We start from the raw sequence: 25414 nt of genomic DNA on the forward strand, positions 1-25414 counted from the left end.
ATACTTTAACTACAATGAAATTCATAATACTGAAGTAATTCTCAGAGGAAGATTTTTCTTCAGTGCTGTGATATCAGCAGATGAGCAGAAACTTCCATAAAAAGGTTTCCGATGTATTGATTTATATGTAATGGCTAAATGGAATTTCACTTTGTAAAGTCTGTACAGAATAACAAGGAAACATTCATGATATGACCAATCGATTATGCCAACTAGGTGTGTTAGATGTGTAAGTTGATGTTGCCATCAGCCCCAGTCTGCACATCTTCCCTCCTGTTCAGAGAAGAAAACTGCATCTTTGTTCAGTTGATATACCTTTCATTATGTAATGTTCTCAAGAAAAATCATGCTTTATATTTTATATTCCAACAAATGCTAACAATAATGATGCCATCATTGAAACAAAGTAAGCCTATAATTTCTGTAAATAGCATCACTATAAAAGTTTTACAGCAATATGCTTCAGACTAAAAACAAACATATCTTGTTCATTTAAACAAATACACTCAGACTTTTCCACTTTTTATATATTCTATTTCATGAATAAGCACCTTAAACGGGGGGAGGATTGCGTTTCATAAATACACTAACTTGTACCTAATTTGCCAGCAGTTACTAAGATAAAAGTGCTGAGAAGCTATTAAGCATTATATGCAATACTATCAAAAGATCAGCCATGAAACAGCACAGCTTTACCAAAGAACTATGGAATCATAACTCTTTTTCACCAAAGAAGGATGCAATGAAATTCACAAAATTTGTGGACACAGAACTCTATTGAATTGTCAAGATTTTGAATAACTAGGTAGTCTAAGTCAATTCTCTCTGAAACTATTTTCACATCTGTGAAATGTAAAGGTTCCCTTTAAAATCCAAAATTCTTATTATTCCGCGATAAGCTAATTCTGCAATAAGCTACCTTGTGTTAGGACAAATTAAATATAGCAAGCCACTGACATTTGCAAGTCATATGAACTGAAACCTTTAGAAAAGTCCTACTGAATATACTCTCCTTCATAAAAGCTGGTAGATTATTTTTAAAAAATTAAGTGACCCCTTTAGAATCTTAGTGATTCTATAAACACAGTCTAAATTCATTAAAAAGCTATAAATTCTTCCAGTAAGGAATACAAATGAACTCTACCCTCCAATTCATACGCTATTACTGTAGTAACATGGACCCAAGTCCCCACAATCAAAACCACGAGGGAGGACGGTGTCCACCAGGAGACAAGCGAGGACAGGGGCACAACATACTGGGCAACACACTGAGGCTAGGCCAGCACAGCTCAGCAGAGCATTCTGACCTTTTGGGTGGCGCCACATCAGCACAGAAGGCATCTACAAGAAGAGCAACAGTGATGCAGAGCACAGTCAGGTATAGTGGGGCCCTGCAAAAGGAAGCGATTTCCAAATGAAATTCAAAACATCCATCCCTGGAGTCAAACACCTCCGCCTCCCAGGACAGAGCTTTCCCAGGCTTTATCCTCAGACACTCCTGGAGCCTCACCAGGACTCCTAACAAGCGAGGTCAGGCATGGCTGCCAGAAACCCCAGTGTCTGTCTATAAAGGGGATCGTCCACAAGGGATGCAAGCTGGCTTCAGGACCCCTCCCTGGGAACCTCTGTGCCCTGATGAAACCGCTTCTCCATGACACAGTCGACAGAGGGTCCCTCCGATGTCAACCTCACACTACACAAAGGAAAACACTTCCTAAGATTTCCAATCAAACTCTTCTCGTAATAAAAGTGAATTAAATAGCCACATGAATTAACAGTCCACACTGATATTATAGATAAATTTTTAAAGGCTAATAATTTTGTAACAAATGACATTTTTGTCCCAAAGTCAAATGTTTTCCATTTATGGCACCACCAGTAAGAGAGTCACTTCTCCAGGATGCAGTAAAAGCACTTGCTTCACTAGCCAGAGGACTAAGTACATGTCTTTAATGTCGCCTTTGCTTTGCTGTACAAAAAGCACATGATATGGGGCATCTGGGTATGGGAAGTGATGGCCTTACTACAAAGACCTCGGAGCACAAAACTGGGCCAAAAATCCTCTTTGGTTATCCTGGGCCCCCAGTGGCTCCATGTTATTGTATTTATGCATTCAACAACAGAGTGAACATCTGTGGATTCACCACCAAAGCTAGACCTGGAACGTTACATTCCAGAGGGTTTTTATAAGATTTTATTTATTTATTTATTCATGACAGACACAGAGAAAGAGAGAGAGGCAGAGACACAGGCAGAGGGAGAAGCAGGCTCCACGCAGGGAGCCCGAAGTGGGACTCGATCCCAGATCTCCAGGATCACACCTCAGGTTGAAGGCACCGCTGGGCCACCAGGGCTGCCGACATTCCAGATTTTAATTGTCCCACCCTCGTATTTCCAGCTGTGAATGATTACTTTCTCAGATTTTTTTTTCATTCTTTTATTATTTTCATCACCAACTCCCAACAGTGGAATCCACTTGATTAAACTGTTTTGGTTTTAAGCTCTTCTAAGAGGCACTAGAGACCTGAGACAGAAGGACACCCCAGAACCAAGCTGTGCCAAGACACATCCACGAAGGCAAAAGAAACAAAAGCAAAAATGAACTATTGGGACTTCATCAAGATAAGAAGCTTTTGCACAGCAAAGGATACAGTCAACAAAACTCAAAGACAACCTACAGAATGGGAGAAGATATTTGCAAATGACGTATCAGATAAAGGGCTAGTTTCCAAGATCTATAAAGAACTTATTAAACTCAACAGCAAAGAAACAAACAATCCAATCATGAAATGGGCAAAAGACATGAACAGAAATCTCACAGAGGAAGACATAGACATGGCCAACATGCATATGAGAAAATGCTCTGCATCACTTGCCATCAGGGAAATACAAATCAAAACCACAAGGAGATACCACCTCACACCAGTGAGAATGGGGCAAATTAACAAGGCAGGAAACAACAAATGTTGGAGAGGATGCGTAGAAAAGGGAACCCTCATACACTGTTGGTGGGAATGTGAACTGGTGCAGCCACTCTGGAAAACTGTGGGGAGGTTCCTCAACAGTTAAAAATAGACCTGCCCTACGACCCAGCAATTGCACTGTTGGGGATTTACCCCAAAGATACAAATGCAATGAAACGCCGGGACACCTGCACCCCGATGTTTATAGCAGCAATGGCCACGATAGCCAAACTGTGGAAGGAGCCTCGGTGTCCAACGAAAGATGAATGGATAAAGAAGATGTGGTTTATGTATACAATGGAATATTACTCAGCTATTAGAAATGACAAATACCCACCATTTGCATCAACGTGGATGGAACTGGAGGGTATTATGCTGAGTGAAGTAAGTCAGTCGGAGAAGGACAAACATTATATGTTCTCATTCATTTGGGGAATATAAATAATAGTGAAAGGGAATATAAGGGAAGGGAGAAGAAATGTGTGGGAAATATCAGAAAGGGAGATAGAACGTAAAGACTGCTAACTCTGGGAAACGAACTAGGGGTGGTAGAAGGGGAGGAGGGCGGGGGGTGGGAGTGAATGGGTGACGGGCACTGGGGGTTATTCTGTATGTTAGTAAATTGAACACCAATAAAAAATAAATTAAAAAAAAAAAAAAGACTGCAGGGCTGGACTCTCACAACAGCTGAGTTTGGGGCTCTGACTCAGTGGCCTTAGAGCATGTCCGGTTCCAACCGAGGATGTCCAAAGGAACTGAAATTATGTCTGATCACTCAGGCATCAAAATATTATGAATGTTAAAATTGCAAAAGTCAGTGGCCTACAGTTCAGGTAAAAGAGCTCTGCAAATAGAAAGAGACTCTCTTTATTCTGATTTGAGAACCCTATAGTTTCTCTGAGATGCAGAGAAGGTGCCTCATAATTGAGCATCTTTGGGACTCTCTTCCAAGTTCAGATGGAGCACCCAGCTTTTTCCTTTGGTTTTATAAAGGCTATATTCTATGTATGTGTGGTTTCTTTCTGTTTAAGCAAAAGAGGAAACTCAAAAATTCATTGAAGATTTATTTTTTTTTTTATTTATTTATTTTTTTATTGGTGTTCAATTTACTAACATACAGAATAACACCCAGTGCCCGTCACCCATTCACTCCCACCCCCCGCCCTCCTCCCCTTCTACCACCCCTAGTTCGTTTCCCAGAGTTAGCAGTCTTTATGTTTTGTCTCCCTTTCTGATATTTCCCACACATTTCTTAAAATACATTCAAAAACTGCTATTATTACAAGTACTAATAAATAATAAACATTGGGCTAGTTATTTTGTTAAAATTTTTCCTCATCTTCAAAATCCGGTAATCATATAAACAATATATTTTTTTAAAAAACAAACCATAAATTTTTAAAAGCATGATATCCAGCAATAAGTCTGTCACTTCCTATTTGCTGAGAATAAACGGCACATCCATATTACTTAATGGTAACTATGAAATGAGACAAAGACATTTTGAATCCTGGGAGAATAGAAAATTATCAGTAGTAATTAACATGCAAAAAAATGGGGTTTAAATAAAACTTTTCATAAGTATGTTCTGCTGAATCTGCTGTTTCCCACAATCATTGACTTGATCAGATTAGCATAGAAAAGGGGCTTCGGATATTCAGACATCAGCAACTGAACTCCTTTATATGTTTTTACCTAAAAACAAGCATTTTTTATTTTTTTTGTTTTTTATTTATTTATTTTTTTTTATCAAGCATTTTTTAAAAGACAGAATGCTATGCATACATAGACCATGATGTTTTCCCCTTGTACAACTATAAATCCATGCTCACATCACCTCAGCCCTGAGAACTGAGAGCAGGTGTCAGCCTCATCTATCACAGCTGAGATGGAAAGCCACAGACACTCAGAAGAATGCACCTGAGCTTGGTACACTAAGAGGCAAGACCATCTATAAGTGCATAAAACTCTGTCAGTCTGTAATACCTGTTTCATAGTGTGACTACAAATCATAGTAGTCTATGATTTGATCATAGATCAAATTAAATCAGCAAAGATAAAGTCCATCTTGAGGCATCTAAGTGGCTCAGTAGGTTAAGCATCTGCCTTTGGCATAGGTCATGATCCTGGGGTCCTGGGATCAAGCCTCACGTCAGGCTCCCTGCTCAGTGGACAGCCTGCTTCTGCCTCTCCCCCTGCTCCCCTGCTCCTTCTCACTCTCTTTCTCTCTCTCTCTCTCTCTCTGTCAAATAAATAAATAATATCTTCTTTAAAAAATAAGTCCATCTTAAAAAAGAAAAATTTCAATGAAGATTTAAACCCATCAATAGGCATTGAGTGTCAATTACCCTTTGAAAAACAGAGAAAGGAAGTCACCAACTATGCCCTCAAGAAATTATCTAGTGTGGGAATAGGGTATACACCACCTATTTTAAAAGGAATGTATTAAGTAGTACACTGACCTAGGTGGGAAGAAGTGATTATAGAGAATGAGAATGTAGGGGAAGATTTACAAGGAGACAAAATCTGGACTTTGTTTGAAAGGACAACCATACTGACCCACCTAGAGGACACAGCCATGTCTTCCAGTAGGACAAGGAGTGGAAACACCACACACAGTATGCTGAGAGTTTTTCATGCTACCTTGACCGAACTCCTATATCACACTTACTACACCATGGTAGGCCTAGGAAAGCATTCATAAAACAAGAAAGAACTAGAATTACATTAAAAGGATTCTTTCTCTGAAAAGCAGATCTCTATTGAGATCATATGCCAGAAACAACTCAAAATAAAATTAGGTTGACGCATATGAAAGTAATAATATTTAATGGTTTTCAACCTAAGTGTTAATTTACATGATTCAATCTGGGGAAGTGCTAACATTTTAGTAAGCATCAAATGACATCATGATTCTTCTGAAAGGGAATAAAGGATTGGCTGAAATGAAAGAGTGCTTTGGAAGAACATTAGGATTACTATGGGACCAACATGTCTCAAAGGGCACATCACTGTTTGCTTGTTTTCTCCTGTCAGCACTAAGGGTGGGAGAACTAGAATACCAGTGGAGATGTCCTTTGTGTTAAGCTCACAGCTGATTGTACAAGTGACCCCAGGACCAAGAAATGGGGGGTGAGAGCTTAGAGAGTAGCCTATGTGAACCCTTGATTTTTCCTATTAGAGCTCCGTAGTGTAATGAGATGTAAACGTCTTGTTTATCATCTGTTAAAATGGTCGATGAAATTTGCTTTGATCCAACTTTATAAAAAGTATTGCAGAAAGGTTACAAGTTTCCTGAAATTCCTCAGGAAAAATTTTAATCTTGGACTTTTATAAGCAACTACCAAGACATCATGAATATAAAGAACCTCTCACAAAAAGTCAGTACTGTATAATGAAACTGTATAAAAGTTGGTAATTAAGCATAATTGAAGGCTGCAGTGAACATATAGGCCTTTGTTCTTTTTAATTCTGGCACTGACTGGGAATTAAAGATAAGAGCTTAAGGCACATTTTAGTCAGAGTCCAGATGTATAAGCCCCAGTGTTCTAAAAGTAATTTAAGTGAAATAAAAGAAGAGAATAGCCAAAAATATTCTAGATGCCTGCCAGGGGAAAACACCTATATTCTGAACATTTAACATATTTCATCGATCCTATTTGGAATCATTTATTCATTGACCTTAAAAAGGTTAAAACAAAAGATATTCTTATATCCAAGATCTGTCTGAATTACTAAAGCATAGCAAAAACAAAACAAAAACTCTTCAAATGAATTTATCACATTAAACAGCAACGTATGCTAAAGAAATTCAAACATTCATACTAAAAAAGGTATAGACAGTTCACTATCACCACAGAATCCAGTTATGTCTAGATGGTAATAAGAATACAGCAGACATCATTGTGATAACGATTATCAGTACTAACCATACAACTATGTTCTAATAACTCACTGAACTAGTACCAGATGACATAATTATAATGTATGCAGTATTATCAGTCTTCTGGATTTCCTATTTTGGGAGGTGGAAGTGTTGGGGGGAATATAGGAATTCCTAACCATACACATATCTACCCTTTATTCATCCATGTTCCACAGGAATATGATGAAAAACAAGATCCATTAGAGATGGAATGGATGAGAAAGAGACTCACAAAGGACAGAGGCCTTGGGCTGAGACTGGAAACAGAAAATATCTGGACTGGTAAGCAGGAGAGATGGGGTGCACTCTGAGTGCACGGGGTTTGGGGGGAGGTGGAGCTGCAGGGAAAACCAAAGCATCAAGAAAGGAATAAAATGGGTTCTGGAGTTTTTTCTTTTTGAGAAAAAAATGTGTCTAACAAAATAAAACAGATGATTAAAAGGCTGATTTGCAGAATGGCTCTGCAGCCTGATTCAGAAGGACACTGGAACTGGAAGGATGGAATGGTCCAGGCAGCAAGCCAAGGACGGGAAACAGCACTCACCAGTATCTGTTGCTGTGACAATGCTAACTCGCTTGCCCACAGTGTCTCTCCCTGGGGTCTAAACTCCACACTGATGGACGAATCATTCCAAGAGCTCTAACTTCTCAGTCTTCCTCTTAAGGACAGAGTGAAAGGGAACTGGCACTGGACTCAACGTTTTTTTCAGCCGATTCCAACCCAGTTTCCCAGACTCATCCTAACTCCTCCCACAATCCCTTTAAACATTCCAGGTTGATGACCATTTCCTAAAGCATGCACAGGCTGTGGATCTTCAGTTCTTCATCTTACACCACTCTCCCCCAACCCTATGCCCAAGGTCACTCCAGGCACATGGGAACAGAACACGCCAGGCTCCCACGCACCTCCTAGAGGGCCTCTGACTGTGCTCTGCTGGGAAGGCTCTAACTCCAAATTACACTTAAAATGTAGCCCTGTAAAAAGGTCTTTCCAACCATCCATCCTAAAATAGCACCTCTCCAGATATTCTCTGGAATAGCACCCAATTGTCTTTCCATTAGAGCCTTATACTCAATATAAATCTCTTTTACCTTTATATGTGTTATATCTCTCTATCCTGACCCACAGACCATCAGCCCCAAATTTGAGGGGCATGAGAACAAAGGTGTATCATCGTATTTAAACATCAATACCATCTGAATTTGGGAACACAGTATTAACCAGAGTAGTAAATGTTTACTACAAGAATAATTCAATGAAAAAATGAGATAACCTTTATCAGCACCCCCTATCATAACCCTTATGGAAGACTGTTTCCTCTCTTAAAACTTTTCTTTGCATCACTGTGTAGCTTGTCCCTTTCTTTATATACATTATGGACAACTGTACAGTAACTAATCTCTTCTAAAAACAAAGATCATATAATACTCGTGTCTTTAAAATGCCCAGCAAATATATACCCCATTAACACTTAAAATTCCTCTGCTACCAACATGAGAATTTCCTTTAAAGTAGTCATATGGTATTCGATCAACGTAACCACAATGCAGTAAGATGTCCTTATTTCTGACTGAGGACATCGGTATAAAAGGTACACAATCCTCACTTCTTCCCCTGTGGAATACATATTAACTATGTCTGACCAGCAAACTTTAGGAGCAAGCAGTCTTCAAAATAAATAATCTTGAGAAATAAAAAGCATAATTTGAACCAGTACAGGAAGTACACTAAGTTTTCAGACCAGAGGGCAAGAACAATTTTTAAAAAGCCTCATAATAGGACTGCGTGCTACCAAATACATTGCACCAAAACCTAACAGCTGAAGGCATATGCGCTCACAGACAAATACTGACCCTACTTTATCAAAATTCCCATTACAAAACTTCCCTTGAATTATCTGAGCAGTGATTTATGTGAGGTGGTTATTGCTTACATAAAATGGGAATTTTCCCTAAGGGAAAAAATGATGAGACCCGAAGCAATAACAGTAAATAAAATGTGTACCATGAAATCCACTCCACTGTCTAGAGATGGACTACAATTCTGGCAATGAGCTTCCCAGCAGTAAACATAAAGAGGAAAACTCAGTTATATAGGGGATGTGCTGGTACTTAAGACCAAAATGACAAGTTGTTTCAGAAAAGCACAACCTTTCCTGGAATTAAGGCCAGAGAGAAACTGGCCCCTGAATCTCACAGGAAGATCTGACATATTTTCATGAGCAGCAACCTGAGGACTATCTTAATAATAAAGACATGCATTTTATAAGGCTACTTCTTTAAACATCCTTAAGTGTAAGTCATTACCACAAAAACTAAGAAGTCCATTCCACCTTAGAAAACAAAAGCAAGGCAGTGAAGGCAAGGGGCTCTCTTGTGACGGTGCTAACTGAAGAGTAAGTGGAAGCACAAGAGTAAGGGAATGGAAGGAATATGCACTCAGGACAGCACGGGCAACCGCTGCACAGGTGTCCAGAGGCCAGAGGCTCCCTGCAGCTCCTGAACCCTCTGCTGAAGGAGGAGCAGGGCCGCCACTGCTCCACGGAAGCTGCGGAGCCAGAGGCAGGCAGGAGCCTGAAAGAGGGATTTCCATCCCCTTGGGGATGAGCCACAAGAATTAACCCTAACTAGGTCCAAATCCCTTGCCAAAGAGTAAGTTGGAAACTTCAACCAACAAATGAGGATCTGAGAACCCAACCTTCTAGACCACTGACACCTCTGTTAACTTCCACCAGGAAAATTCATCAAATCACAGTTAGAAAATACCCATTTCAGTAAGAAAACACTTGTCAGGAAGCAACGATTGAACATTTAAATTATCCACTTAATTGAGAAATATTTCCCAGACACTGACAAGGTATCTTTCATGGAAAATATATACTTATCTCTGTATGCACCTTAATAACTTGTCAGTTTAAATCTGTAACGTATAAAAGGAAATTTTCTAAAAATAATAAATAACCTTGGTTTTAGATGAATTGATGGGACTTCTATCTATCTTTCCACATAGAAGTGATAACTTAGCAGGGCTATATGTCTGTTCAATCCTACTTGTTCACAATAAAACCGTAGTAAATGATCACAAGATACTAATTCTATTCTACCCTGGATACTGTCTGCAGATGGAGAAATGAGAAAAGACAGAAGAAACAGAGTCCTGAGCTCATGCAATACTGAGGTGTAAAGAAGATATGTTTTCCTCCATTTTGGCTCAAGAGTTATTTCTGGTATAAATATATTTTTTTACAACAGAAAAGAGCCTATAAACACTCTATTTTTCTTAAAGTGGGCCCTCATTTAAAAAAAAAAAAAGATAGAAAAGAAAAAAAGTACTGCTAACCATTTGGGTAAGAGAAGAAATGAGAGGGGAAGACCAATGCAGTGGGCGAGTAATGGTGATAGTGAGCCTAAGGCCAGAAGGAATAAAGTGACCAACAAGTTTTACAAAGAACACTCCACAGATATCACACAATGGTCACACAACACAGAATAAAATATCTCAGTACATCCATGAGAATAAGGTATCCATTTCAGGGGTAGAACAGAAAACAGTATTTACCCTACAGACATTCATAAGGAATAAACACTGAAGAAGATGACAATCCTTTTTTTTTTAAGTAGACTCCATATCCAGCACTCAGCATGGAGCCCAATGTGGGGCTTGAACTCAAGACCCTGAGATCAAGAGCAGAAAATAAGAGTCTGAGGCTTAATCCACTGAGGCTTAATCACCCTGATAATGATACTTTCATACAGAAAATGAAAGCAATTATGACAACTTAGCCAAAGGAACACAGTTCTTTCAAATGGACAATCAAGTGACAATAACAGGAGTTAATCTCATACTCTTCTGATAGGAAAAATTTGAAAATCTCTAGATAAGTGTAATTCAGAATTTTTATAAACTGTATTATTCTCTCATTTAAAGGTAACTTAAGTTTTTGGGGTGCCTGGGTGGCTCAGTCAGTGAAGTATCTCCCTTCGGCTCATGTCATGATCCCGAGGTCCTGGGATCAAGCAGGGAGCCTGCTTCTCCCTCTCCCTCTGTCCCTCTTTCCTGCTATACCCTCTCTCTCTGATTAACAAAATCTTTAAATAAATAAATGTAATTTAAGTTTCTAATCAACCCAAGTTACCACTAGCAAAATTTCAAAGACAACTGCATGTGCACATCTATATGCTTTTTTCTAGGAATGTTTAGGTTTGGGATACTTTCAAGTTTTAAGAAAAAGTTATGTTTCCATCTAAACTGAAAAGCAGGTAACAATGGTACTTTCATAAAGTGTTAACATTTAAATATAAAAATTTCTGAAAAAGAAAAGAAAGGAAAGGAGACGAGAAAGACTCCAAAGCCCTATAGGGTATCACATCTGGTAGTCTGGTCCTAATGGCTTACAGCAAACCAGAACCAAGTATCAGAGCTGCCAGTACTTCTATTTCACGGTTGGTCTAGGTAATACCTGGTATGTATAAAAATGTGAGGGGAAAGATTTTACTTATCAATCTTGATTGATCTTATCAATAAGATCAAACATAGTATTAAAAGGAAGATAGCTAACCACAAATTCCAAGTGTCTGGTAAAAAGAGATAGAGCCAGCATAAATGAAAAGAGCTCAGGGATCTGAAACAGGTCTAGGGAAAACCCATTCACCTGAACAAAACCACTGATCAATCCTGGGCTCGCCCTGGGGTCTAAAGACTCCCCATGTCGACCATAACACAGAGTTTCACAAGCTGAGTAGATGCCTCCCAAATTGCTTCACTAAAGAAATACTAAGGTTTTTATCTGGATATTAATTAACAACTTGAAAAAAACAGGTACATTTCCTTTGTTATGAATTATTTAGCTCTTAGACTCTCTGACACATGGATCCAATTTAAAATCCTCTATTGGAAAAAGTGGTTTGGGCGTAAAAGCCCCCTGAGATGCTGTCAGAGCAGATAACTTTGCTGGCCCCTGAACACCACAAACACCAGAATCCCAGTGAGCCTTTTCCCCTCCTGCTATTTACAATCACTCAAAGCCCAGCTGACTTCTACACAGGGAACTAGGAATGCCATCTCCTTCTATTATAATATGCACCTGACTTCCACATGAGAAAAACTTATTAGGGCTGTTTCAGTGGTGGTAATTGTACATAGGCTCGTTTTCTTGATTACTATTAGCAAACTCAGTCATAAAGATACTTTGGCTTACTATATTACAAACAGAATTACTTATTTAAAATAAATACTTTAGAATGAACTTGCAAATTAATTGGAGTTTATTATTTTGGAATGTGAATCGAATGAGGCTATATTCAGTTATTTATATTTAAGTGTACAAGACTTCAGAAATACAGTAGTGTACTTAGTACCTTAAAGTAACTTCATGCAAATTTAGGGACAAAAAAACATGTTCTTACACAAGCCATCACTTCAGGTGTCCATGAAGTCAAACATATATATTTGAAATTGTCTAGCTTTCTGTGCTAATGACAGTCATGCTGACAAAATTTACTGGTTCATCAAACTATAGTGCAAATATACGAATTTATTTGTAATAAATTATCATTTTTGCATATATCAGTCAAAGCACAAGGCCTAAATACTTGCAAACAAAATGCATTATTAATTTAATTGTCACAGCCTATTTGGTTAACTTCTATTACTATTTGCTATAATATGCAATGCATAAGAAGGAAGAATCAAATTTAAAACATAAAAAAGTAAGCTGATTATTTTGTCCTGGAGAAATTAAAATACAGCAAGCTTGCAAAATTATAGCCAAGGCATTAATGTTTTAAATAGGTAAGAAAAAAATGTTTAACTTAATTTAAAGAACAGTTATGCCCAAAATGAAGGTTCAAAATGCTGATAAAGAGTTTCTTTGTTTCCTGAAATCATTAAAAGGCATCAATTCCCTCCCCGAGGTAGGAAGAAAGGTGGAATGGGAGCCCTTTGGCACTGACTTTGCTACTACAAAGTGCTAGACTTTGCTACTTGAATGTGACTCTCCCCAACCATGCAGGTCTACTGGGAAAGGACACTGCGGTGGGGGTCCCGGCCTTCTGACTTAGTATTTTTGTGCAGTGAGAGGGAGCGCCCTAGAAACAAGTGTCCTAAACGAGAAGGCTTCTGAAACACAGAGGTCATTTAAATAACAATTCAATGGAAGATGCCCAGTTGAGAGGATCTCAACAGTCTGGACTACATGGGGGTCAGGACCCAGAAGATGGTGTGTTTTCCCACTTGAGGTTCCTTTTCTGATTTTCAAGTCAAAACCAGATTAATGCCGGAGAAAAAGCTAACCACCTCTCAAAGGGTAGGAAGACATGCTATCTTTCTCTTGCCACTGTGTAGCCTCCCTCTAGGTGTCAAGGGACAAAATGAGCGGAAACAAGCAACTGTTCCTGGAGTATACAGAAAAGGTAATGGAAACCAAACAGTACGTCTGGGCTCTTCACCCTACTGTCATAATACACAAGAGGTGTCTACTGTATTTAAGTGCCTAAAGGATAAAAATATGTATCAGGTAATGAATTTTTCATTGTATGAAACGATATGAAAACTTATTTTACCTTTTTAAATTCCTAAATAAAAAGCAAAATCTTGAACTGAATTTTGCTTTAAAAAACAATTTCAAAACTCAAATGTTTTGAACATTTGAGTTCAAAACATATACTAGTTACCCAGTAAGGGAAGTATTTTCTTTTCAGTAATCATCTGATCTGTTTTCATTCAAAATTTATTTGGGGAACAAAATATACTAAGTACCTGTATGTAAAGATTCTCAAGGTGAGATAATTAGTACAAGAAAGGACAATGGGATTAGAGTCAGAAAAATAACAATTCTAACATTCATTAATTAAAAACACTGAGTAAGTTACTACATATTTCTGAATCTCAGTCCTTAGATCTAAAAACCTGGAATAATAATGCACTGCTAATAATAATTCAGAGTGATTATTGAGATAATGCATGTGAAAGCAACAAAAACATAGTATGACAAATGTTTTTGCTTCCTCTTCCTTATACACTCATGAAACAAAACTTTGACAAGTTCCAAATTATAATTTAAGTAATAAAGAATTTGTTGAATTTTAAGAATAATGCATTCAGGATATGTTCAATACATAGAGTTTGGCTCAAATTAAATATAATGCTTCAAAGAGAAGTACCAGAAATCAAAAGATAAGGAGTAGGCATACATAGCACTCAATATTTTGACAAAATAGTCACATCCAAACTAAAATGCTAAAGAAAATAATATGCCTTCAATAGAAGAGTCAAGTTAAACTGCTTGTAAACAGAAAATATTGGTAAGAGCATTTTAAATTTTTTAAAAAGGCAATTAAACATTTGCAAATAAGGAAGAGGTCCTTGGAAGTCCTAAGCTGCAGACTTGTAGAACAAACTGCATCTTTATTGACATCTTTAAAAAGTACTAAAAACCTAAAGCTTCCAGGAGTGTCTACAAGAGTTTCCGATACCATCTTAGAGGATTGGGGGTAAATATCCCATGTCTTTGAAGGAAAGAAAGAGAAATTCTCACTAGTTCTGAGTTGTACATTTTGCAGATTCAAAAATTTTAGAAGTAGCCATACTTCTATAGAAGTAGCTATACTCATCTGATAGCTGACACTGCTATATTTCTGCTCACCTAATATAATTAAGTCTATGTGATGAAGCTAATTATGATACAGTAGCAGGAAAAAAAGAAAGCCTGGCAGTTGATGACATAATAATTGTGGTGTTATTTTTCATGACATGGCAACTATAGTATTATTTTGGGGATGACACAAGATGTATTTCTTTTTTAGTATCAGCAATGTTTAATTCTACAGTAAGAATTTGAAAATACTGCTTTAAAAATTCAAAATAAAAATACAGGAAGAAACAAAGTTTACTTTTACATCATTATTTTAGTTCATTCAAACACATGTGCAGAGGTCAATCCCCTCCAAATAAACTTGTCTACTGTTTCAACGTTATTTCACAATTTCACACATTCAAAGTCCTTCAAATCTTTGCAAATATTTTTAGATCAGAATTTTTAGAATTAAAAGGACATTAAATTTTTGTGGAAGAATGGTATGAAATACAATACTCAACAACAGAGTACCAAAAACTCAAAATATGATGAACTAATTTGATAAACATTCTAGAAGTCACATCATTAAACATGGCCTAAAATGCAAATATAATTGTATTTACTAAATTTTTTAAAATGAGTGAAAATTACCTTTCTTTTGGGGTGCCAACTCCATGTTTGCCTAGTAGATGAGTATTTAAGTGCTTCTTCATTACAAAAGCAACCCTAAAGAAAGAAATAAGAATAATTATAGAACTAAAACATGACTCTGCTAAAAATATGTCCATGAAGTATTTAAAAACAGGCATTTATATGTGGATATAACATGAAAATGCACATTACAGTGGCACTCCTGGTATAGACAAGGAGTCTATAGATCAAATGTACTGTCATACCTAAAAATCAGAAGAAATAACTGTATTTAAATTAACTGGCTCATTTTCTTACTCAGGTACACAAGTGGGCAGAAACGGTGACTGTAGCTCAGTCACTGTACTTCCCCATCATCAGAAAGACAAAGCAAAGCCTTGACCTAACTGGTACTGCCCTGTAATTGAGCCCAAACTTCAATAATGAAAGTTTGAGAAAATACCATTTTATTAAATATTTAAGGGACTATAAAAAAGAAAATGAATAACCTCCATGAAGCTTCCTTGATAACAAGGCAATAATTTGAAAAGAGGTCTTTAAAAATGATGTAAATGTTTATTGTGGCATAAGCAAAAAAAAAAAAAAAAAAAAAGTACTTAAGTGCCAAAAAGATATCAATAACTAAAACAAACAAAAGTATTACCTGACATGCTATCTTATTTTCTACACAAATCAGCTTAATTCAATTCTGAGGGCATAAATATAAAATGGACCAGAATCAGCAGCCAGTCCCTAGAACACCAATCTCCTTCCGAACACAGTACAACATCAATTTAATTACATCGTGATTATTTAAAACAATTTAAATCTCATTCAGAAGCATCAAACTAAAATGGTTCTCTTGATAAGCGAAAAAAAAAATTATGTTATAACTTTCAGTGTAAAAGGGCTTGCAAACATTTTTGTTAATTATGTATTACAGCTGTCCTTCATAAAGTTAATTACCAATAGCTGAAAGGCAACAGAATCTATTTGCATATGTACATGAAAGGCATGACATATGCAAAAATATGATTTTAATTAGCATTCTATGATATGAAGGGCTACAAATCAAATTGGCATGTTATAAGATTCTTAACATTAAACACTGAATTCATCTGGACATGTTTGCACAAATGGGCAACGTAAGGCTGTAAAGTACTGTGGCCCTTACAAAAGAGACATGTCAAACGCTAAGACTAACAATTTCTAAAAATGTGAATGCCTCTCTTTTCTTTTTGCTTCATGTCTGGCCTATTTTGGTTCTATTCCTTTAATATTAGGGTTTCGAGGCTAAAATAATATATTTGTATTTTTTAAATGACTGTGACTTCATTATTCAAATAATGTATTTGTATACACTGAAAATGGCACTCATTCTTTTTTATATATAGGTAATAACTATGGACAATACATGCTTGACACTATAAATAACTGAGCACACTATAAATCATTAAAATGGAAAAATAATGATTACATGTAAAGAATCAAACTGTGATGATATTAAAGGCTTAGCAAAAGTAATAGTACAAGATATTCTATATTTGTTCCTGCTTGATTCGGACAAAATAAATAACATTTTTCATTTCCTTAAAAAAGAATGTAGTAATAACAACAGTCCGCTTAAGTCATAACTTCCCTACAGTCCTCTATTTTCCTATAATTAAAAAAACATAAAGCTAATAGCAAAGAGCAAAGGTTAAAAGCCCAAAGTTGCAAAGCACAGCTTATTTACACGACCAAGTATAATTTAGGAGATGTGAGCTCAGAACCACAGTGCAATTTCTAAAAGAAAAAAATTTTATTAATTAAAATGTGTAAGTTTTAAGAATTGAAACAAAAATATTACACCACACAGGGGAACTAACTAAAAAGTACAGAGAGAGGGAAAGCTTCCACCTAATATAATTCTTAAATTACCTGCTGAATGTCTAGAATACTAAATATTTAGAGGAATAACAATTTTTTATTATAGGAAAAATTTATAATACTAAAATACAACTCAATTATAGTCAAATGTAAAATGTTCATTTATCCAAAATCAGACTTCAAATAAGTATAAAGTCTTTAAATTTGGGCTACATGAGCGCAACTAGCATCAAAGTCTCAATGTCATCCTCAATTAAAAAATATAAGTCAAGTCCGACTAAAATAATCTCACCAACACATCTGAATATAACATTGCCAGCAAACTATGATTACTGAATGCAGTCTACCTCTCATTGCCACCATCACAGTGTTGCTTGATTATTTTTTAACATCGTAACTGCTTTGGAAATTTTATGATCTACCCATCACCAGAAATAAAACAGTCCCAAAGCTGAAAAGCTATACAATCAAAATGCCTTGCTCCTGATAAAATATTTCTGCCTTTATACACACATTGTGCTCCTGCAAGAGGACTAGTCGCTTACTGCGTGTGTCACTAATATGCAAAGTCAGTTAAGGTTGTGCCTTCATGGAGCTTCCATCCTATAATGTGTAGCTTCCGGACAGGATGCAGTGGCAACCAGCCTGCCACACCCCTGCAAGGACACACTGGTCACATGGGCACACACCAAGTCACACACCCGATAGGGAGAACGCTTCAGGACCACTGAAGTGCACAGTGACCAAACCAGAGTCCCTGCTCAGAAAATGTAAAAACAAGTGCAGGAAACAGACAAGAACAAAAAGTAAAACGCACAGCATCTCAAATAGTGTGATAAGCAGTAGGAGGGAAAAAAAAATGAAAAGCAAGAAGACCTGCAGCATCAGCCCAGAATCATTTGTACTCTGGACAGCTCTGGGATGTGGTCCGGGTAGAAGGGGGCAAGAAGTGGGCAGGGGACAGGGCAGCAAGGCAAGGTGGCCAGGACAGCAGCCGGGAGCCCGTCAGTGGGGCCTGCTCTTGGAGCCAGAGGCAGTGGAAGGGTAGGGAGGACAGGGCAGGACTGAACCTGGCTCAGACCCCAGTGAGCGGGGAAGCCGGTGGCACTGGTGTGGGAACCAGGAGAGACCAGTCTGACTCCCTGCTGCTTGGCCCAGAGCAGGGACTGGGGGAGGGAACAGGGCAGGGCTGGGTGGGGAGGGCTCTGCCAGATATATCCAACAAGAGGCAAACCCACTGGTCTTGGGGTCAAGAGCGAGATCCAGGCTAGAACATACGCTCTGAGGCAATCTATCTGCCAATGCCTGACAATCTGAAGGAACACCTTGAAATAATAAAAAATATATATATAGTGTTTTTTAAATATGATTGATTTCCAAGTACCAATAATTGCCTAAAATAGCATCACTTAAAATTGTTTTTGGTGTCAAAAGAGCAGCAGAGTAATAACATTAACACCCTCACTATAGATTTCTACTTTCCATACAAACATTTCATATTTTAACTTCCAATTTTAAACTAATTTCTCCTACACGATCTATTGATCTAATCAGAACCTCTTCCTTTATTCCTTTAGGTTTTATCACTGCAGAATTATTTCCACTTGAGAGTCATGAAAGATTATCTGACTGGTCTATTTAAGTAAATAGGATACAGTACCATGGTCCCAGGGAGAGATATGAAAAGCAACAGAAACCAAGACCACAGCATATCAGCATCCCCAGCTCACACACTCAAGTCAGGGTGTTCTGTGCAGGTTCACACAGGTTGTGTTTCTCCAGAACTCGAGCAAAGAGGAGAACAGTAGTATGTTTCTCGACTTTTTGCTATCTTGTTATTTCTGTGTCCGTTGTCTCTCTAGAAGGGCAGACGTTCCTCAAAGACCAGCCTGTAGGACAGAATATCCAGCTACTTGCATATTTCTGGTGATCAGGTCAATATAGGCCATAGAGTTCATGGGAAAAATAAATGGCCAAACACAAGAACACAGTAAGTTAAGAATCTGAAAGACATGTGAATGCGGGACTATGATGCGAGGATATGTATGTATACTCACTGTCTTACTGTGGGATCCAGAGCCCCCTACCCAGTTCTCCCAATGGTCCCCTCGACACTCACACCACATGCTCCCAAACTGCCTGTCACGATGCCGGCTTCACCCAGTGAAAAAGCTGGGTGAGCCAAACAGTAACATAACTGACAGTGTTCAGTCACTGCTGAAGAAGCAGAAAATTTAAAAAACACACACCAGGGGCAGCTGGCAAAGACTAGCCTGGAATCAGGCCCTGGTGGTCACTGTCCTGAAAAATGCTGGGGAACTAACTCCACACCCAGGTGACCAAAGTAGCATGTGTCTTGCCAGCAGCAGTTCAAGGGCAATGGCAGAAAATGAGCATGGGGACAGAAAGGAAGCAGAGAGGCAAGCCACGGTAGGACGGCGCTGCCAATAAGCCTTGTGCAACTTCGAGAATACTGAGTATGTTCCCTGAGTTGCAAGCCCCTGAGTGGCAATGGCAGAAAAGCAGTGCTTCACAGGAATTTTATAAGAATTAAAGAAACAGGGCAGCCTGGGTGGCTTAGCGGTTTAGCGCCGCCTTCAGCCTAGGGCATGATCCTGGAGACCTCCAGACAGAGGGATCGAGTCCCACGTCAGGCTCCCTGCATGGAGCCTGCTTCTCCCTCTGCCTGTGTCTCTGCCTCTCTCTCTCCCTCTCTGTGTCTCTCATGAATGAATAAATAAAATCTTAAAAAAAAAAAAAATTAAAGAAACATCATAGCATGAAAAGCAGGTAAGGACACTTAACGAATAATAGCTAATAGTCACCCTGTCATTTATACATATATGTGTTTCTAGATACATGTGTATGTACATGTGTGTATATACATGTAAATATATATATTTATATAAATATATAGTGATATAGTTACATCTAGGAAAAAAACAGTTAGTGCTATAGTTATATCTAAAAAAAAAAAAAAAGTTCAAGGATGTCAACTACAAAAGCTTCCATCCCATAGGGCCAGTTAATACCTTAATTGACACACAACAGCTTTAAAAAGATCTCAGTTCATGTCTGTAAAATAACCTAAAAGGTCAAGATACAGGGATCTGACAATCTAACACTTCAAACAAAAACACCTGCCTATGTGAACACCAGTTGACCTGAGATGTAAACAAGCACTCACTTTGACTCATTTACATTAGATACCTCTCTATTTATATCAATCTCCAAGAAAGGCAGGGGAGGAGGGCAGGGAAACCAAGAAAGCACTCCAAAACTAAACACAGCAACAAGCAAAAAATAATGAATGGTCACACACATCCAAATGGCCACAAATCCATGGTCTGTTTTGTTCCTCCTTGACAGTTTGAGTGCCAAGTCTCGGAATTAAAAATAATAATTTTAACTAACTGGGAGAAAGAAAGAATGCCTTGAATGAGTAAAAATTCTAAACTTTAGTATTTCTTTAAAAGAAACTTATATTCAGTATTTTCCAAGTCTTTATGCACATATTCCAAACCCTAGAGTCCCCTAAGAAAGGAAGCCTACACAAAGAACTGCATCCCCTATCATCCTGCCCCTTTCCCAGGACTTCACTGGTGCTTTGCATCTCTGTCATAGACCATCTTCCCCTGCAATCCCATATGCACTCTCTGCCCCCTCCCCACCCATAACAAAAGGCCCTCACTTTCCTACCAAGTGCACAGCTTGGGTTTCTATCAATCCTCCAGGTGCCACCAAAGATGCAGGGGACACTTCAGAGGAATACCTCACAGGCAGTGTCCTAGGTTAACCCCTTCACAGTACTGTTGCTCAGACGTATTCACTCTGCAAGCTCAGACATGTTATCTAATAAGGTGCCTTCGGTTTCCTCATATATCAAATGGGATGGTAGTAACTGCTCCTACCTAATAAGGGTGTGATGAGGATGACATGATTATTGTTTGCACAGTACAGAGCATGGTGACTCACACATTCTTAACATTACACAAATCTTTGCCACTTTTAGCACTAAACCACCCTAGGCTCAAAGGTTCAAGACATAAAAACACCATCCCCAACATCCTACCTCATCCCCACTGGCCAGACCCTCTCTGAAATCAGGCACCAAGTTAGCAGGAAGAGGAGCTGCCTGCCACACTGTCCATCTGTTTAGGAATCCCATGTTCATAAGAACTATACTGCAATTCAAAGTGATTCAATTCAAATGCTAATTAAAAGGTTCACATGTTTTAATACCTTCACTAAGCACTGGGGGCCCAAAACCAAACAGCACTCTGGGCCTGAGCAAAGAACAGAGAGCAGCAAGCAATGATAAAGAGCGTCAGGTGCGGGGCAGCCCCCGTGGCGCAGCGGTTTAGCACCACCTGCAGCCCAGGGCGTGATCCTGGAGACCCTGCATCGAGTCCCATGTCAGGCTCTCTGTATGATGCTTGTTTCTCCCTCTGCCTGTGTCTCTGCCTCTCTCTCTCTGTCTCTATGAATAAATAAATAAAATCTTTAAAAAAAAGAGCGTCAGGTGCCATCACCGAGATCACAAGCAGAGACGGCAGACAGCAGGAGTCTCCTCAAGGTTCCAGAGAGGCCTGGGAGCAGAATGGTTAAACTCATTCATCTGTGCAGATTCCAGGCCCAGGGAACAGGACACGCAGTGGGGAATGAAATAACACAGGTCGAGAAAGACTGTCAGAGAATTAGGTACAAATCTGAGATTTAAAAAAAAAAAAAAAAAAAACAGCAGAGTTCTAAATCATGAAGGGTCTTACAAGTAAGTCATGCCAAAAACTTTAGATTTTTGTCCAGATTCTCAACATTTGCCAAATATCCTACAACCAACTGCTCTGTAGGATGTTACTAGTGATATTACCAAAAGGGGAGGGAGGGTAGGGGGTCAAGCAAGCCTGTGGCAAGGCTGGATTAGAAGAGTAAGAGTACGCAGGCTTCCCATGTGAAGGAGCTCATGAGCACAGAGTCCCAAGAAAGGAAGGGGAGATGTGCACAGCTCTCCCTGAGCTTAGTGGACCACTGAATATTTTTGTCATAAAAACCAATGTCCATCTCCTAGAACTGTGTCTTCAGGACACGATATAGAAAATGCTGCTGTGGAGTCCGGGGAATGCTGAAGGGACACAGGAACATGATGGACACACACGTTCTAAGGCATCAGCTCTGCAGTCCGCGCTGGGTCAGACCTTCACTCAGCCCCTGACCAGTCACAGGGGTGACCCTGCACATCTCTTTTTGAATCACATGGATCCTCTCCTTCCTAATGTATAGCGTGGAATAATCCTACTTAGAAAGGTTTAAAAATGAGCTAACAAAAACGCATGATTTAGTGCTGTACCTGTGACACTACAATCATTCAATGACTCATAAGTAATACACGTAACGCTAAGCAACCAACAAGGATCTGAGGGGACAAAGGCGAACAAAATGCAACTTCAACTTCAACATGCACAAGGGTTGGAATCCAGGTCGTGGAAACAGAAGTCTGAAGACATAATGTCAGCACGACCAGGAAGAAACAAGACATATATTTAAAAATAGGGCTGAGGGTGCAATAAACTTCTCAGCACCACAACTGGGAATTTGAAAAGTTTCCCTCTTGCCCTAAAATCAACAGTACTGACCAACCAAAGTCATCTAATTTTCACTGAGCACAAGATCAGTGCAAGGAAGCAACTTAATTTTCATCACTGTACATATTTATAAGCAACATTCTTTGAATGCATTAAACCTCGAAAGGCTAAAATAGAAAGGATATACAGAATATTAAATAATGATTCTCCAAAGAACAATCACAATCCATTTCCCCACATAAGTTCTAGATATACAATATATTATCAATAATGTGATTTGACATTTGGAGCAAATGTCACTTGTCATTAAAAATATATATGGAAATTTTTGCCATTTTGCTTAATATGTCTTTTTCATGATTAACAAGGTATTACCATTCTGAAAGTGACTGTAAATGAAGACTACTTTTATACTATAGTTTCACATGTTAATTTCAGTTTTTAATGGGATAGTATAAAAGATAGATGACTTATAGATTTTCATATTGCCATAAGTGTGTATTTCTCCTCATGACTCCACATCACAGGAGCAATGGCCCCTGAAAGATGCCCACATCCTCATCTCCGAAACTTGTTAGGATATAAGGCAAAGGGGAATAAAGGTGGCAAATGAAATTAAGGTTGCTAATCAGCTGACTTCTAAACAGGAAAATTATCCTGGATTATGTAGGTGGATTCAATGTAATCACAAGCATCCTTAAAAGTGGAAGAGAGATGGAAGAAAGGAATCAGAGCAGGAGATGGACACATGAAAGCAGGGCCAGAGAACAGTTACTTTGCTGGCTCTGCTGTTGCTGGGCCTGAACATGGACAAACCGGGCCAATCGCCAAGGAATCCAGGTGGATTCTGTTAGCCGACATGCAAACATCTTCCTCCCTAACAACCTTCTCCCAATGGCTTGAGAGTTCATTAATGAATCTTACCTGTCTCCATTATTATAATGAGGGATGCAAAATGATAACATTCTATCATTCCTCCTACATTTATTAGAATGACATTCTTCTACAAAGAACTTTACCATTTACCCTGTCTCATGCTCTCTCTCTTGCTCCCTTTCAAGAATTTTCAATGGACTCTTGGATTTTCAATTTACAATATGTTTTATAATCAATTACCATAATTATGCCTTATTATTCTCAAACTGAACCCAAACTGGCCAGTGGAGATCCTTCAATGCTGGTTATCTTTTGACTTCACTCTTCCTAGTACTTGAGCATCTCCTTCTTTTCTAGCAGATGTTGCAAGCTCACCAGACCCCTTCCCTGCTGTAGACCTGGCACCAGCCCTAGTCTCTCACAGTAAGGGGTGGTATGTACAAAGCAAAATCTGGGCGCTAACTCTGATGGCTGTTATCGGGAGATCAGTGAATAGAAGCCCTTTTGGTGCACAATGGTGGAAAATAAATAAACAACACAAACAAATAAATATGATGCACATATTTTCTGGTGGCCAGGAAAGAAAACATATAAAGAGGATCCCAACGGTACTGGCTACTCTTGGTAATGAGTATTCATTACAACTATCAACTGTAGCTTTTCATTATTCTACAACACTATGTAACAGGTTTTCAAGTAGCATACAAATATGTTTTTATATTTAAAAAATCACATTATATACATATACATGCATATATATACATACATATATATGCAAAGCTTTTTTCTTTTTTTTAAGATTAATTTTTTAATTTTTATTTATTTATGATAGTCACACAGAGAGAGAGAGAGAGAGAGACAGAGACAGAGACACAGGCAGAGGGAGAAGCAGGCTCCATGCACCAGGAGCCCGACGTGGGACTCGATCCTGGGTCTCCAGGATCGCGCCCTGGGCCAAAGGCAGGCGCTAAACCGCTGTGCCACCCAGGGATCCCCATGCAAAGCTTTCTATTCAAGCGATTCTTTTTGTGAATCCTCAAAGTGTAAATGTACTGTTCACTACCACTTTCTAAAGGCTCTAATAGCATGCTTCTTTACACAGGTTCTAAACTACTCCTGAACATTCCCTGCTTCTCACTACAGTCAACTCCTCTCCTTCCTCTTACCTTCAAACAGTGACATTTTCATTTTTACTTCAGAGTTGTAATTCATTTCCTAGGTGTCATGCATAACCTCTTTGTGGATGACTCTAAAATATCTATCTCCACCCATGGCCTTTCCTGGGGCATTTTTTCTTCTCTGAACTGACAATACCTTAAAACACATCTGACCCTCAGTTATGATTTTCCCACACTAATGGTCTCTCCAAATTTCCCTAATTCTAGCACCAGTAACACCTTATCAATTCAATAATCACATCCTCAGGTTCATAAATCATCACCTGTTTCTTCACAACTGTTCCCTATCAAGACAGTATACACTTCTCTATCTGGTATGATTATACTACAGCAACCATTTTACGAGAGTGTTGAGGCATCAAGCTCTTTCCATTGCAATTCACCCCCTCTACCGCCATCACATCATCTTTCTATAAACAAGTTCACACTGCACCTCAGCTCATAAACATTTAATGATTCCTTATGGAACGGAATAAAGCACCAAGCCTTAAAAAGCAAATATTAGTTTTCAATAGTCATCTGAACCAGCCCAATTCTAGAATACTCCCTCAAGAAAACATCTGAAAAAAAAGGCAAAAAAGCTGCTCTCCAATTAAAATATAAAAATATCCTAAATGCTCAGGAATAATGACATGATTATATTAGAGTATTACCAATAAAAAGTACAAAAAATTTCTCAAGGCATATTAGATCTAAAAAGACAAAGACATTATATACAATGTAACACTGCATACAATATACAATACAACTTTTATACTCAGACATATAAACATACGTATACATAAAGCAAATACAAGTCAAAATCACTTATCGTGGG

General features: G+C 38.4%; 1 protein-coding gene across 11 annotated transcripts in view; it reads right to left on the bottom strand.

The window, feature by feature from the left end:
• ZNF407 (zinc finger protein 407) overlaps positions 1-25414 on the bottom strand; it is a 447661-nt gene that overhangs the window by 261527 nt on the left and 160720 nt on the right. For all 11 annotated transcript variants that reach the window (XR_013368900.1, XM_077878678.1, XM_077878691.1 and 8 more), the window contains exon 4: positions 15114-15188. Coding sequence is in view for 10 of the 11 variants with exons in the window: in XM_077878678.1 (XP_077734804.1) it covers positions 15114-15188 (75 nt within the window). In the remaining variant the exon portion in view is untranslated. The remainder of the gene's footprint in view (positions 1-15113; positions 15189-25414) is intronic.

Source organism: Canis aureus, chromosome 1 (genome assembly GCF_053574225.1).
Source record: "Canis aureus isolate CA01 chromosome 1, VMU_Caureus_v.1.0, whole genome shotgun sequence".
Lineage (NCBI taxonomy): Eukaryota > Metazoa > Chordata > Mammalia > Carnivora > Canidae > Canis > Canis aureus.